The 16,817-nt window shown below is 39.8% G+C and overlaps 2 protein-coding genes across 8 annotated transcripts in view; both read right to left on the bottom strand.

The window, feature by feature from the left end:
• The window catches only part of mtus2a (microtubule associated tumor suppressor candidate 2a), a 45,979-nt gene extending 45,300 nt beyond the window's left edge, over nucleotides 1–679 (bottom strand). For both annotated transcript variants that reach the window (XM_085420664.1, XM_085420665.1), the window contains exon 1: nucleotides 575–679. The gene's annotated coding sequence lies outside the window, so the exon portion shown is untranslated. The remainder of the gene's footprint in view (nucleotides 1–574) is intronic.
• Nucleotides 680–1,912: 1,233 nt separating this feature from the next.
• The window catches only part of slc7a1a (solute carrier family 7 member 1a), a 34,553-nt gene continuing 19,648 nt past the window's right edge, over nucleotides 1,913–16,817 (bottom strand). For 4 of the 6 annotated variants that reach the window (XM_085420659.1, XM_085420658.1, XM_085420660.1 and 1 more), the window contains 12 exons: nucleotides 12,916–13,169; nucleotides 12,643–12,825; nucleotides 12,382–12,540; nucleotides 12,114–12,288; nucleotides 11,859–11,992; nucleotides 10,268–10,490; nucleotides 7,883–8,022; nucleotides 6,223–6,325; nucleotides 5,786–5,964; nucleotides 5,342–5,493; nucleotides 5,125–5,233; nucleotides 1,913–4,795 (listed from right to left, as the gene is read on the bottom strand). In XM_085420659.1, the coding sequence (XP_085276785.1) occupies nucleotides 4,617–4,795; nucleotides 5,125–5,233; nucleotides 5,342–5,493; nucleotides 5,786–5,964; nucleotides 6,223–6,325; nucleotides 7,883–8,022; nucleotides 10,268–10,490; nucleotides 11,859–11,992; nucleotides 12,114–12,288; nucleotides 12,382–12,540; nucleotides 12,643–12,825; nucleotides 12,916–13,114 (1,935 nt within the window). In that variant the 5' untranslated portion in view covers nucleotides 13,115–13,169 and the 3' untranslated portion in view covers nucleotides 1,913–4,616. Of the gene's footprint in view, nucleotides 4,796–5,124; nucleotides 5,234–5,341; nucleotides 5,494–5,785; nucleotides 5,965–6,222; nucleotides 6,326–7,229; nucleotides 7,367–7,882; nucleotides 8,023–10,267; nucleotides 10,491–11,858; nucleotides 11,993–12,113; nucleotides 12,289–12,381; nucleotides 12,541–12,642; nucleotides 12,826–12,915; nucleotides 13,170–15,002; nucleotides 15,136–16,817 lie in introns of those variants that run through there. The other 2 variants (XM_085420662.1, XM_085420663.1) reach the window with 2 other exon arrangements.

The raw sequence follows: 16,817 nt of genomic DNA, 5'->3' as shown, positions 1-16,817 counted from the left end.
TTAAGCCTGAGCGGGCAAACACGACAAGAAATTTAAAATATTGCAGCTTTTCCGCTATCAGTTAACAAGAATTATATGTTATGTATTAGAAAGCTGTGAGAGTCTTTGCTTTTGAAGTCTATACACTCACAAAAAATAGCTCATCAATAAATGACATTTGGCGAGAAATGAAAACAAAATCCTTCAAAATCAAGTCCATATCATCTCTCAGTGCAGTGGATCTGGTTTAAATCCTAAAATCTATACTGGATCATTAGCAACACTCACAGAGACTTGACCTGCTCCATCCATCTCCATCGCACCGTCTCTTCCTTCTGACCTCACTTTCTCTCCAACACTGTGGCTCAACTTCGAGGTTACAGCTATTTATATGTAGAGTCGAGCTAAATTCCTTCGCGCATTGCCGTGATGCGGGCCTAGTCAAAAACAAACTGTATTTATGGTGCTGGTCGAACCGAGTCCGGCAGCAAGACCCGAAATCCTACGAGCAAAATAAGTGCGACACTTTTTCGGGAAATCAATGCTAGCCCTCCGAGCAAAATAAGCACGGGGTGTTTACAGTCGTGCGACTTACCTGCAGCTTTCTCTGTTGCTGATTCATTGAAGAATGTCGGTGAAAACCCAGGAGTTGCCAGCGCGTCTCTCCACTTCCTCCCCACTCTCCCTGGCTGCCAGAAACGACGCACAGAGAGAGAGAGAGATAGAGAGAGAGAGGTACTGCGGACAGCAGGAGGAGGAGGGAACTGGAGGAGGAGCGGTGCTGATGCTGCAGCCGACACCTGGCTGAGCATCCTTCTGCTCAGACGGCCGGGCTTTTTTAACACATGTGCGCCCTCTGCTGGAACATGTGGGAAGCAGCTCTTCCCACGTGGTGGGATTCCAATATGACCGCGACTGGATTTTGAAAAGCTGAATTACAAGTCCTACCGTGCTATAAATTCAAAAATCATTTAAGCATTACAGACATATGGAGTCTACATACTGACACTGGTACCAAAATAGCAGGATATGTGTAGGATTTGTGTGTGTGTGTGTGTGTGTGTGTGTGTGTGTGTGTGTGTGTGTGTGTGTGTGTGTGTGTGTGTGTGTGTGTGTGTGTGTGTGTGTGTGTGTGTGTGAGTGAGAAGATGTATATACAATTAGGTTCATAGGTTTTTGGAAAATGACAAATTTTCCAAGATTTTAAATCAATCAAGTGGGCCTAACATTGATGTCCTAAAATATCTCAGTTGTGAATAAAAGATTCTGTTTTTTATTTATAGTTTACACAGTTACACGCATTTCCTGTATTTCAGTATTTTATGTTCATCTCTTTCATACTGTTGTAGGTCCATACATAGTGATTTGGCACAACATGTAGATTCCTTTGAGTTAAATTCCTTTTATAAAATTATGGGAAGTGCTTTGGCTATAAAACTGTAATTGAAGAACTACAAATGCAGTGAAACTATGATATGTGTGAAAAGTTAAAGATCTGCCATCTACAGTTAAAGAAATCAATTGTATCCACACCCCTAATTATAGCTTCCCTGCGGCTGGCCCTGGGCTCATTAGATTCAGTGAAGGAATATCTTAATGCTTCAGGTTATCAAGACATTTTAGACAAGTCTCTGCTTCCGTCATGGGAACAGTTTAGGGTTTAGGGAACACAGTATTTAGATCCCACTTCCGCTTTGCACAAAGCGAGATTCATATAGTTGGATGTGTTTATTGTGAAAGAACTTGACTGGCGAACACAGAGCCTTGTCCTCAGTCTCATTAAACACTTTTGGGATGAACTAGCAGAAAAACTTCAAATGTCCAACATCACTGCTTCACTGCTTCTTTCATTCAAAATGCAAGCATCATTTTGATAGTGAAAACCATGTTTAAAGAAATAAAACATGAAGCCAGTCATTTTGATCATACAATCAAAATTTTATTAAGTTCAGTTTGTGTGTTACATATTTTAATGACAGTGGTGTAAAACTCAGCCAAACAGTATCCAATTACATTTGTAAAAATTCAGCATGGGTATTAAAACACATCAATAAACAGGAGAAAACATGTAAAATGAATGGCGGACATATAACTTCCTCAAAAGAGACATTTCATTTGATTAGAAAAAACAAACAAGTGGTAAAAATTTGGCCTCTCTTATTTTGCATTAGAAAATACATGCTACAAACCACAAATGCAAAGATACAGCAGCCAGCACTGTGAAAATCCACTGTCACTTAAAGTTGGAGGACATGAACTGAAAATCTGAAACTGTCATTGCTTTCATCCTAAACATGTACAAAGATTCAGAAGTTAGATTTACTGCCATTACCAATGGGAGAGCTAACACAACGCACAAGTTAAACAACTTGCAATAGTGTTGTCTACACTCCTGGAACATTAGTTTGTGTATTACATTCTGCGTTGCAGATCTTTGCTTTACAATGTTTCATGATTGCTGCTTAAGAAAACAAAGATATAAACAAACATACCACTGCATTAAAACTGTACTGTTAAACCACAACTGAACATGAGGACCAAGTTTTGGACCTCAAAAGGCATCAATGAAAAATTTTCACATGTAGAAACGGTAAAGCACAGCGAACTGCAGCTGCTTTTATACATCCAGACAATGACCTGACCACAGATTTCTGTTAGTGAAGAATTATGTCACAGATAAGCCAAGTGTAATGTGAGAGCTTGTAATGGAGCAATGTTAGAACAGTATACTTTCTATTGTTACATAAGAACTGGGAGATTTTAGAGAACTTAGGTATTCATACCAACCTGTATTTTATACTTACATGTGTTATCTGATGATAAGACTGCTGCACATACACTCAGGTCCATAAGTATATGGACAATGACACACTTTATTTGTGTTTGTTTTTTTGTAATTTAGCCTTTGTGGACCACCACACAACGATGGATTTTAAATCAAAAATAAACCAAAATAAACAGCTGCCAAATCAATAATCTGTTACAAGAAGGGACACAGGGGGGCAGCTGAGCAACACCAGAAAGCGTAGGAAACTACAGGAGAAACTAAAGTGGATGATCGCAGAATTCTTTTCAGAATCAGAATCAGAATCAGAATACTTTATTAATCCCGAAGGAAATTAGGGTAACAGCAGGCAGCACGCTAATGGCGCATGCGCACTTACAAAGGAACCTTCTGACCAACTTTACACAAACATCACTTTGGGGAGACATGTCAGAAAGGTAGGCTGATAGGAAAAAAACAACAAAAATACATAACATGAGGTAAGAGGAGGAGAAAAAAAACTCCACTCAGACTGAGCTCCTAGTGGGAGAACAGTTTGATAACAGAAAAAACACCTCAGCACAAAAAGCACATGACTATCAGTACACCATAGAAACACAAGAAAGGGTAAGAGAGAGCCGGTGTAGACAGCGCATCTGGTCCTGCAGCGTGTCTGCGCTGGTCCAGTCGACTGCCATCTTCCCCGGTAGGGCACAAGCATCGAAGGCGTTTGGAAAGGGAGGGGGGATCAGTGTGTGCATATCAGTGTATGTGTGTCCAGAGTTCAGCTGAGACAGTGTCCTTCGCCCCGCCAGGCTAAGTAAACAGTCTTCCAGCCAACCCAGGCCAACCCAGGTGGTCTTGCATGGAATGGGGGGGACGGTCTAAACACAGTCGTTATCAGAGTGTTCTTGACTTTCTTAACCAAGAAAGTCATTTTAAAAGAGGATTCAATCTGCTGGTTAAACTCAACAAGAGACAGGCCAGATTAGACTTTGCCAGAAATATATCTAAAAGAACCTGCACGGATGAAGCCAATAATAATGGGAAAAGGATAGTGAAGCAGGAAAAAAACAACTCATGATCCAAAGCACAACACATCATCTGTCAAACACGGTGGAGTCAGTGCTATGGCATGAGTATGTATGGCTGCCAGTGGAACCAGTTTACTAGAGTTTATTGATGACGATTCAGCTGCTGATATAAGTAGCAGGATGAACTGTGAAGCATGCAGGGCTGTACTCTATGTTCCAATTCAACCCGGTTGTACAATGGACACTTCGCAGTGCAAACTGGATAATGACCAAACACATTCTGCAAAAGCAACTTTCTCAAGGCAAAGAAAGGCTATGTTCTTTAATGGCCATATCAGTTACATCAAGCCAACAGAGTTACACTTTCAGAAGAAAAAACTGAACTAATTTCTGGATGTCAGACCATCACTGACTGTAAAAGATTTTTGCCCAGTTATTAAAAGCAACCCTTGTTAATTTCTCCAGGGTTTTTTTGTCCCTGATAATTAAATTCAGAAATTGTATAAACACTTTGAATTAAGACTATGCCCCCCCCCCAACCTCTTTAAGACAATGATGTATTCTGTATCTCCAACATAAGCCCTAATTCCTGATAGTCAAGTAATAATTGGCACTTGAATCTGAACCTTATTGCAAAATACAGAACATGTCAGTTATGGCTGTGTTCTCCCTGCAGCTGAAGAAGTAAGTCAGAAGTTTGTGAATTTTAGGTATGAGGTATTTATCTTTACCTTCCCTAAAAGAAAGTTCTGCCAGTGAGCTGACACAGACTGACTGCTGGCTATCAAGGATGCATGTCTTGGAAGCAGCGTGATCTGATGATGGAGATTTGCAAATTCCTACAAATCTCCATCATTCTCTTCCCTTACATCAATGCCATTGGACAGAAAGGCTTCCTTTTCTGGTGATGCTGACTTGTGGTTAAGCCCTAAGCCCATCATCTCTGTGTCCGGAGTCGAATGAGCTGCAGCTGACAGGGTGCTGTGACGGATACCATAGCTGAAGTAGATCGCGAAACCTGGAAAGGCAAAAAGAACCGGTGTTATGGAATCCTAGCTTTTCAATGCAAATACACCTGCTGAACTTTTCAGTCTAAAAATATGTACCTTTTTAATAACATTGACATTTTCGCAACCAACTGACAAAGTATGTTTACTCGTGTTTTGTAAATGTTTCAGATCGGTCTGCGAACACATTGCAATGTCAAGTCAAAGCAGCTAGCCCATTTCAAGCAGCTAAAGCAAGTAAAATAGTCAGCTGGGTGTGTGAGACTTTTCAGCATCATCCTAGGTAAGTGTAGCGAGCAGAATTCTTGCAGTTAAAAAAAGAACGATGGAGTGTAACTACCTATGGCCATCCAGATTGAGAATTTAACCCAAGTGCGTTCTTCAAGCTGCATCATCAGGTAGATATTGACAAACATGCTGATCACTGGAATGAAGGGCAGCATGGGCACCTGGGAGACAAATACCACAAAAGGAGAAAGCGTAACAGTATCCATTAAAACTTAGCGAGCGTGAACTCTCAGGGGGCAGAGGTAGTGCTGAAAGGGCTTAAATCAAACCTTGAAGGAGAGTTTAGTGTGGTTCTGGGGCTGTCTCCAGATGATGAAGACCACGAAAAGACACATCATGAAGATGACGCTGAGGGCTACCAAGTTCCACGAAGCAAGATCTCCATAAGATGCCAGAACACTGAATGCCAGCATCAGCATTCCTTTAAAATGAAAGAAATGTTATTATCTTATGTGTAATACTTCACAAGTGCAATGTGATTTTTAACAGTGAAGATACTGGAAATAAATCCATCACCTACATTCAAGGCGAGCACACTTGTTGGGTTGTTTACCAAAGATCTAACGCCTTCATTTCATTGAGTAAGCAAATAAATGTTATTTCTACAGCACATTTAAAACTAAAGTGCTTTACAAGGTCTTTATACTTGATTTTCTTACATTATTTGTATGATTTTATTGCCATTTTAAGGCAGTCCTGGTTTAATAACATACCGAGGAGAAAGACACAGACGTTGACAGTGAAGCCTGACAGTTTGGATGGTGTGGGGTTGTCTGGGAACAGCAAGGTTTTGAAGCTGAGCCTCTCTTCCATACCGGGCAGGATGTTGCCCTCATTCAACTCCATCTCCTCGTGGCTACTGACAATCTGGTAACCCATGCTGGGCCGGTACCTGAAACAACAAGAACAAACACCCATAATGAAGTGTTCAGACATAGCAGTTGTACTCTGTGTTCCTGCCACTTAAAATAGTTGCTAGCACCGGTGACAAAGCTGGTAATGCACACTGCAACATTAGCACACAATGAACCTGCTTATAAGCAATGTCAATGCTGCGTATGTTTGAAATAGCTTCCAATAGTTTTGTTGGCTAGCATAAACAACTATAAACATGTTCAGACCGTGTCCAAGCTGATATATTCTCACCAACCTGAGCACCAGGATACAGGCAGCCACTAATGTGTAGGCTAGCAGCGTCCCTATCGACATCAGGTCCACCAGGTCCTTCAGCTCGAACATTAACACCATGACAACTTCACAGTACAAGGAGACAAAAAATAAAAATTTAAAGTGAGAATGCTTGTTTGATCCCATCAATTATTTTCCATACTTGTCTTAGAAGAATAAATTAAGATGTGTCTAACATTCAGCATGCTTATACAGTTACTGTGAGCATAGAAGTATGCTGATCATAAGCTCAAATGATGCCATTGAGTACAGCCTCATAAAGATGCTAGCTCGAATGTACATATTCTTTTCACAATAGTGATTCCCAAAGTGTGGGTCATGACCCTCTGGTGTTCCAATGGTTTACCACACACACAAGAAATCTTTGCTACAAAAAAATGTATAATATATAATTATATGAGTTCAAAATTTACTTGAAATTTCACAACTACAATCTTCTTAGGGTGCTGTATTAGGATATAGGGTAAAAATAGCATTATGGAGCGAAACCAGCAACCACCTGGCGGCAAAGTCATTCCATTTCATTTATATGACACTCTTATTTTTCCGCTCTATTTTTTAAATGGGGCAAAATCTCATATCACGTCACTGGTGGGGAAAGATCAAAAATGAAGCAGTGGCTAAGAAAGGAAAGAAGTTAATAGTAAATCAATCTCAACAAAACAAATCAAGAAAAGATTAAAAACCTGTTGATTAAAGTTTTGATTAAAGGTTTGCATGTTTTCAGTTTTAAAAAGGGCTCCAGTTGGGAATGGATAAAGTATAGGCTGGAGGTGGCAAAAAGAGCTGCCTCTATTAAAAAAAAAAGTTATAAAAAGTTTTTAAACTTAATCTTTCAAAAACCAAAAAGTCTCTGCTTTGTTCTTTTTCTCTTCAATTCAAACCTGACCTTCTATCACTGCCTCTCTCAAGTCCCTCTACTCAAATACAGGAATTTGCGTTTTTATTTAACGCCCCCCTTTATCTTACCAGCTATAGCCCCGGCAGCAACAGTAGATGTTACGGGAGATTTTCTCTCGCTGATGTTGGCCAAGAAGGAGAAGAGCAGGCCATCCTGCGCCATGGCAAGGATGATACGAGGTAGGGGGAACATGGAACCCAACAGACTGGGGTAAAGGTGGGGGGAGGGCATCATATTGTGATGGCAGCGGTTTGGTGTAACGTGAGGGACAAGGGGGAAAGAAGAATTAGGAAAGGTCAGCGAGTACCAAGGGAAGATTCAGAGAAAGTAGACGTATGTGGGTGGAAAGATCTGGGGGTTAAAGAACATGCTGCAGCGTGCCAGACTGGCAACACTGTTGAAGAACAACATGCTGGGACAAGGATACTCTGATGTCAGCATGTAAAATTTGGCCCCCAGTATGACTGCATGTTTTGCACATGCTGTTACTGTCAGTTTTAGTCCACGTACCATGCGGTTTAGTTTGGATTAGTGCTGGTGCACATCTCCTTCTCAAGATGCAAGTTAGAAAATATGTCTCAAGTTTCCCAACAGAAAAAACAATGGAAGACTTATAGTATAGACACAATAACCTTGACTCCCTCAGCCAACTAAACAGAGACCTGGCTATGTAAAACACTTAATAATTAGTTTTTAATGCTAACGCATGTTAGTATCTCACCTGCCAGAGAGGAAGTGACAAAAGTTGCATTTAGTGGGGTTTTGGTGCAGGAGTTGACCCTGGCCAAGGACTTTGATAACAGCCCATCATCAGCCATAGCCATGATCACACGAGGAACAGGGTACAGACAACCCAGCAAGCTAACATGGGGGGAAGGGCGTACCAAAATATAAAGTATCCACAGGAGCAACCATGTGAAACATGCATAAGCAAAGACAACAGCACACATATGCAAGGAGCATTACATTCAACATAGATACAGCAGATTAAGACAAAAGAAAAAAACACAGAACACAGGATACTTAAATAAGTTGTGCATACATTTTAAGTTAGGAACACATGTGCAACACTTTGTAATGTAACTTTGTAATATGTAAATAACAATTTAATGCAATTTTTTTGCAGATCTTATGCACCCATATTTTATTCAAAATAAAACGTGACAAAAATCAACGTTTAAACTGAGAAAATGTACCATTAAAACAAAGATACTAGCTCATTTTTATATTTAATATTAGCTGAATTTAATATGTCTTAGTATAGATGGGACAGGGCCATGCTGTTTGCCACTGTGTGGCATCCTCTCTTCTTTTAACAACAGTCTCGAAACATTCGAGAACTGAGGAGATCAGCTGCTGAACCTTTGAAAGAGGAATGTTATCTCACTCTTATCTGATTTGAGCTGTTCAACAGCCCTGGGTCTTGTTTATCGTATTTTTCACTACACGTTTATTTTCAATTCATTTTATTTTTATAGCACCAATTCATAAAAACAGCGCCTCAAGACTCTTTATACTGAAAGATATGGACCTTACAATAATACCAAGTGCTTGCTCAAATACCTTTCAGCAAGCACTTGGTGACACTGGGAAGGAAAAGCTCCCTTTTAACAGTAAGAAACCCTCTGGCAGAACCAGGCTCAGGGAGCGACAGCCATCCACCACGACCTTTTTGTGATGATAGGAGAAAAAATATTTCATGTAAATCTTTTCAGCTGGTGAAAGGTCTGGACTCCAAGTAGGCCCTTTGAGCACCCTCTGCTACTATGAAACCATGCAGTTCTAAGTGTTTCAAGAAGTGGTTTAACACAGTCTTGCTGAGATATGCAGCATATGTCACTATAAAACCTTTAATGTACTAATGCACTAATGCATCCCCTTAAAATCAGAGATGCATACTTTTGGACACAGCGATGACAACATGCATAGTCTCTCTCCTTACTAGTCCAGAGGACACGGTGTCCAAGTTTACCTAAGGGAATTTCAAATTGCATTTCACTGGACCACAGCTTTGGCCCAGAGAAGACAGCATTTCTAGATCATGTTCATAAATAGTTTCTTCTCTGCATGATAGAGCTTTAACCTTTGTGAATCATGCCTGGTTTTAATGCAGTGTTGCCCGAGGGGCCGAAGCACATGAGCTTCCAATATTGATTTCTGGCTATTGCCTTTAGTGCAGCGATGAACCATTTAAGATAATATCAAAATGTTCTTTTTCAGCTGTTTGTTGCACCCATGCCCAGTCTGGTGCCATCAAATTCTAAATTATCATTGTATCGTAATTTTTATCATGAAATAGTAAAATACTCAGTTTAAACATTTGATGTGTTTTCTATGTTCTATCATGAATAAAATATTGGTTGATTGTTGCTATTATTAATTGCTAAATATAACATATATGGACCATCATTTAAAGTGATTAGAAACTAATTGTTAGTAAAAAAAAAAAAAGTCACCTGCCTTAGCCTTTCTGAGTCCCTGTTACATAATCGCCTTCACACACTGATGGTGCAGCTATATTCTCAGCAGCATGTTTTATTTTTAGTTAAGGCATCAAATGCTTTCCGAAGTTAAATATACACTCTCGCTCAGAAACACAAACATAAATATATATGTGTGTGTGTGTAGTTATCTGAGACAGAACCGTGTACACAACTGCGCATTTAAAATGAATGATAGTCTTTGGTTACGCTCCAGAAAGCAGATGTAGTGAAGATTCTGAGTTTGCTAATCCTGAAATAGGGGAAATTCTGGATCTTCTGTTCCAAAAAACAGGAGCTTAAACTCTGAGTTAGTTACTGACTCCTGCCCTCCTGCTGCAGCTGTAGCAGCTGAGTGACAGTGTTTCATTTCCCCATTCAAACATCTATATTTTGATAGGATTCCAGTTTGATTTTTTTAAAGGAAAATTGCAGTTGTCTAATGATGACTGAGTGGACAATGCTGAATAAATGTCATAGTCCACAAGGAACAAATTTATATTCCTCAGCCTAATAGAATATCTACTGGTATTCACAGTTGCTTATCTTAGTGGTAATCAGTTCAAAGTTTACTCAGAACAAGATCTAGTACATGTGCATTGTGCTTCTAAGTTCAAATCTCTTACCTTGTAGACAGAGCGCAAAGAGAGCCTACAGCTACGGCATATTTCGCGCCCCCCCAGCCCACATAATTAAAAGCTGTAGGCAGAGGGCTGTTGCTGTCCAGCAGGTAGTATGGCATCATGAGGGTGAGAGCACCAGAAACGCTGAAGTAGATCACAAAGCAGATGAGCAATGAGGATACGATACCAAAAGGAATGGCTCGCTGGGGGTTCTTCACCTCTTCACCTAGGACATATATAATATATAGACACAGTTAAGAGCCAAGATATGCAAATCTGCTTCTGTATGACTTCAACGGGTGCAGAAATATCTTCAGGTAATGTGCCATTTTTTGCTTATATTTATATTTGAAAAACATCATCAGAAGACAGAAATTCTTACTTTCAGCGTTTGAACATGAGGCAGAAAAGTGAATATGTGAAAATTCAGTGGAACGAAAACACAGAACACAGTACAAACTCTAGTGTTGGATGGATGATGGATGGATATTCAGATTTTGGAGGAGTTTTATGCTTTTATCTGAGAATTGTCCATTTGAATGCAGGGTGCAGGCACTGTATTCAGAAAGGTAACATAATTTACAGAAGTGCTGCAGTTGAATCGAGAAGTGCATGCAAAGTTTTGTGGAAATTAACTGAATGCTAAGTGGTTGACTGAACCTGTAAATAGTAGTGAAATTACTTTACCTTCTTAGTTATTTCCTAAATCGCCCCATCGTCTGCTATACAGCTATGTCTTTGTTACTAGCCACTCCCAATTCATTGCAAGGTTTGAAGATATTAGCTTATTTTTTGGGGGGAGCCACCATGCTGAGGGGCCTAACTGCTCAGCTGCAGGTGATTATGTAGGAAGGCCTTGCTGTGTAATAAAACCACATTACGGTGATGGAGCGAGTGCATAAGACGCAGTTACGTGTCAAAGCAGGCCCAAAGTACTGTAAAATAAAAGAGCTCTGAAACGTGACGGAGACAACTGCTGTGTGGATGATATGTGTGTGTGTGTTTGTGTGTGTCTGTGTGTGTGTGTCAGGGGGAAATGGAGTATGGCTTCATGCCAACTTAACTCTTACTGCCATACACACACACACATGCAAAAAGATCATTGTGAGTTTGTGTTATGTCTGACAATCGTAATTTAAGGCTAACTGGTCAGCTTGCCAGCCAGTTAAAATTCAGGAAACCTATGGGTGGGAAAAACCTTGTAACATGTATAAAGAAACAAGGCTGTTCACAAACTCTGCAAAACTCAGGGAAAAACCTCTGGAATGCCCTCTTCCAAAACCCTGTTTGTTCCCCCCTAACCTGAGTAGCAGTCTTTTGGCCTTCAGCCAATAGCAGAAATAAGTCAAACGCAGTAAAGTGCATCTTTAATTTCTCTCTTGCCCCCCTGTTATGTAATACTTCTGGATGTTTAGGAAAGCTCGGGGCTGAAACGGTTCCAAAAAGATTGAGTTACATTCCCCCCTCTCTCCCTGAAAATGGAAACACACCCATGAGGCCGTCAAAGGGAGATGTATGTGAAACTGCGAGACGTGAAGCAGAGGGAGTCAAAAACAGAAGGTCGACAGAGTTTTCAGGTCAGATCAGCACTAACCTGTGGTAGCAATGCAGTCAAATCCTACAAACCCATAGAAACAGGTAGCGGCTCCTGACAGGACACCGGTGAATCCAAATGGCATGAAGCCGCCGATTCCTAAACTCTCTGCGCTTGGCAGGACGTCTGTCACACTAAACCAGAGGAATATAAATAATATGAAATATAGTTCTAAAAGAATGTCATCCAGATAAAAACAAAATAGAGTAACAGAGACAGTTAAAGGGAAAGATTCAGCATTGAATATGTCCTTACTTGGTGCTGTTTGTTGTATAACTTGCATGTAGGATCTCTTCAGGGTCTAGCTGCCAGTTTTTAATATTGCCTTTGACGAATCCAGAGATCACCATGAACACCAAGACTAGGACATTGATACAAGTGAAGACCTTGTTCACCATTGCTGATTCTTTGACCCCAAATGCCAGCAGACCTTAGAATTGCAAAGGACAAAGAAATGGAAAATGAAAAATGTCTTGGGAAAATGTGTTAAGTGTAATATTAAATGTTTTCTATGTCTTCTTACTTGTAAGAATGATTATGATGAAAGCACCAAATATGTCAGGATACTCTGCCAGTGCTCCTGGTACATTCAGGGCCATGTACTGTCTGCAGAACTGCCCTATGGGGTTCCCTATCAACTCATCAAAGGTGGCGCTCCATGCACGAGCCACGCTGGAGGCACCTGAGACGAAGAAAAAAACATTCTTGAAGACAAATTTCCTCCTACACATGACCTTAAACTAGGCAAAACAGAAACAATAAAGCAGTGGTGCTTTATGCTTACCAATGACGTAGGAAAGAATGAGATTCCATCCAGTGATGAAGGCCCACAGCTCCCCTACAGTCACATAGCAGTACAGATAAGCCGAGCCTGTTTTGGGAACACGGGCTCCAAACTCAGCGTAGCAAAGCCCGGCTAACACTGAGGCTATAGCTGCTATTAGGAATGACAGCACAATAGCAGGACCTGTGGAAGGTGGTGGGAATCATATGATTAAAAACTTTCAGGTTTTTCCTCAATACGCATGTTTTCACTATCAAAAGTAATGTCACTTGCCTGAATTCTCTCTTGCAACAGCACCAGCGAGCACATAAACACCAGCACCCAATGTACTGCCCACACCGAGGGCTACCAGGTCAAAGGTGTTGAGACATCGGCACAGACGGGAGTCCTCGGAGTTAGAGTTTACCACTTTCACCCTCATCAGCTGCTTCCTGAAAGTGGAAGCAGCGTGCAGAAGGCTCTTTATAGCCATGGATCACACTCTGGTCTCAGCAAAAGTCAGGGTTTAGGGGTTCAGAGGTCACAACCTAAAGATGAAAGACAGTAAGTTTAAAAAACACGCTTAGTTTTTCATCTCCCCTGTTTAAACAAAGGACTCCGAATCATTTCTGACAATAGCTAAGGAAGCTCATTATAGTGCGTTATTCATTGCAGAAAATAAACTAAAAGTATCTGCCAGGATTGTTACTGTTTAGCCCATGTTTGGATCATACAGCTAAGTCATTTGCACAAGATAAACACAAGTAACAGGGAGTAGCAGCCTGACAAGTATCCAGACACCTTGTCAGATTACAGTGACCTAAGGATATGAACACGAGAGGTCATGCGGACAGTGCAACAGTTTTGCCGCAGCTCACGGAAACTTCCACCCAAGGACAAGCTGATGTGAGAACACTGTCGTCGCACTTACCTCTGAGAATAATCAGGCTCACATTCAATTTTCCAGCCTAGCACATCACACGTTAATTATGAATTACACTGTATAAAGATGTCTAATAAATGAGCTTGTATCCAAACCAAGCAAAATTACACACATATATCTAAAGCCGACTTAGACGACGCTGTAAAATATAGCATATGTAAATACAAATATAATATCACATGCAACCAGCCACATTTTAGGGAATAAATGAAAATAACTGCTCAGGACAAAAAACACTGTACAGATATTTTCATGTCACTGAACTAAAAAACAAAACAAAGAAAAAACAAACAAACATAGAATCTTTGAAAAAAGGCAAGAAAATACAATAACTCATATTTACATTAAACAAATGGGGAAATTTTAGTAATGTGCTGGCACAATGAAATGATTCTATTCCTTGTTGCATCAAGCTGTCCACCATTATCAAACTGAAACTGCTACAGAAGTCACACCTGCAGCAGTGTAGAGGTCACTATAGTTTGCATGTTGTCAGTGATTATAAATGATGATACACGTTCAACGGTAAGCTCGATGGCCATTCATTAGATTTTCACAGGTGACTGCCTCTTCTATTTTCCACTATTAAGGGCCTAGATAATGAACATATGCCTTTTGATTAGATGCACACCAATTGGTCCTTTATTAGTTAAATGAGAAAATCAAATGTTAATATTTTCCTGGTAGATTCTGACATTTACAGACCAAACAGTTGATAGAGAATATAATCAAAAGCGAAGATAAGTGTTAGTTCCAGCCTTCAATTACAGAATTGATATATCTGATTCATATACTGCATGACATAAAAAACTAGCATTTTTTCAAAGTAAAATGTGACTTCAGGTTGCCATTTCTCCTTAATGCATGCCATGTATTAACCCTATATTATTTCACTCATTCAGCAAATGAAAGTGAATGGTTAACGTGTATAGACATGCAGAAAAGTAACAATGCGCAAGTAAAAGTTGAGAAATGATATGCTTTATTCATCTTAAGAACAACCATTGTACAAATAATCTATTAAATCTGGACTAAACCAGAAGCACTAATACTGCATACTGCTTTGATTATCACAGCATTACACATGCTGCATCTGTCTATGATCTCAGAAGCTCATAAATACAAATTTGTAATAAAAATCCAATTTAGTGTAAAGATTTTAAAAAATGTTCTGGTGCAGTCATAAAATCCTTGCAGAAAAAAACAAAAAACAAACCAATGAAAGTGACCTATATATATCACACAACCCCTGACTGACTTGAGTATACGGGTCAGTCTGGGGTCACAACTTTCTGTCGAAAAATCTACATTTTGTCAGATTTTGTTCAAATTGAATGAAATCTGATCATTCAAAACAAACTAAAATACGCCTTCTGAACCTTATGTCAAAGTAACCTGTTCGTTGTGAAGGCAGAAAAAGACAGAACAGAGTACTTACTCAAACACACCTACAGGTACACTTCAGCGCTCGACCTAACAACTCCTGATGAAATGATAAGCGACGACAGAAGGATTAAACTGTGCATTTGTTAACTTTTCTTTAAGCTGCTGTGAAGACTGTGGGGCTTTGGACAGTAGGCGATCTGAAATAGAATCTAGAAGAATCACATGGCTTGGCTATTCCAAGCAGTGGGCACACATGCACACATGTGCAGACTTAATTCCTGCAGACTTCGGATGACTTAATAAATGCATTTCTACCAGAAGAACTCTTGTACATAGACTAATATAACAGCAGCATTGTACTTGCATATTACATTTACAACAGTATGCAATATAAAGCATGGTCCCTTGTAAGACACATTAAAAAGTATTTGGCAGGGTACTTTGGATAATATGTTAAAGAAGTGGAAGGGAGGAACTGAACAGAAAAGGGGTGTAAGCCCTTTCAACCAATGAAGTTAGACCATAAATATGACACTTCTGGACATTTGGAAAATGGCTGGCTTAAAGAAGACTTAATAGTCATTCCATAAATAGCCTTAGTTGTTATTGTAGAGTCTTTACCTTACAATATAAAGTTCCTTGAGGTGACTGAGTTTGGAAAGAAACGCGTCTGGACTTCTTTACGTTTTTTGAAGCTGTTTCACTTCTCATCCGAGGAGCTTTTTCAGCTCTAAGAGCAATTGGTGGAGAGTCCCAGATTTTTAGCCCCTATTGGGAGTGTCCCTAAGAGGGTCCTGGACACTTAAAAATCTGTCAAATTTGATATCTCGGGTGTGGGGTTAAAATTACTTAACTGAAGCTTTAATGTGATTGGTAGGCCTGAAAATTGCCTGAAAATTGCCTTTAATGAAATAATACATAAATGAATACATAAAAAATAAAGTATTCAGGAACACCACAAACAAAATGGGCAAGTGGGGTGCGTTAACCTTAATAGACAGAGCATGAGAAAACAGTGAGCAAAAGTATCCAAGGCAGTAATCAAATATAAAAGCACAAACACTGAGCAGACACCTCTGTCGATCATTGAAAACAATCAAAACGGCCCCTGGGAATGCTAATTGAGCTTTCTCAGTAGCAGATGAATGATTCTATGTCCAAAAACAGCTGGAAGAATACCAGAAGCGAAGAACTGTTTATAAGTAAAAGAGTCAACTGGTATCTGTTTAACCCCCCCCCCCCCCCCCCAAAAAAAAACAACCTTGCTGACATGATGTCTATGAATGATTAATGGTTTGAAACTGGCAGTGTTTTTAGTTGGCAGTGAGTGAGGATTACTATGTTTTCAGATAATCTCTGATTACAATTCAATTCCAAAAACATTAAGTGATCAAGATAAGAGGGATAGTGTTTTTAGGCTGAAAATTGCCCAATAAAGGGTTAAGTAATCTAGATAATTAGTCGTGCAGGGAAGAGAGTGAGTTTTAACATTGCATTTCAGTTCAGCTACATGACAATGATTATTGAAAGAGGTTGGGAGTTCACTGGGATTCGGCAGGGCTGTTGTAAGAGGAAAAGACTTACTGACAAGAGCATCACTGAATTTATTTGCAGTAAAGTCAGTGGTAGAGACAAAGATGGGCTGAAGTTTAATAAAAAGCTTTGTGGTCTGATGGAAATTTATCCTCTACATCTAAGTTCTCTAGACTTTGATCAGGTCAGGACAACACGGACAACACGTGTGAATGTTTAAACAGCTAGAATGAGTACCCTGACACCCATTGACAGAGTAACAGAGAAAAGTGCAGAAAATGATGTGCTGTGTTTTTTGGTTTTGTTTCGGCAAATCGATATATTAAAAAGCACG

The sequence above is a fragment of the Rhamphochromis longiceps genome, linkage group LG10, assembly GCF_057381845.1.
Source record: "Rhamphochromis longiceps isolate RC_006_pf linkage group LG10, R_longiceps_female_GT1.1, whole genome shotgun sequence".
Lineage (NCBI taxonomy): Eukaryota > Metazoa > Chordata > Actinopteri > Cichliformes > Cichlidae > Rhamphochromis > Rhamphochromis longiceps.
This window is presented reverse-complemented; position numbering and strand designations above follow the sequence as displayed.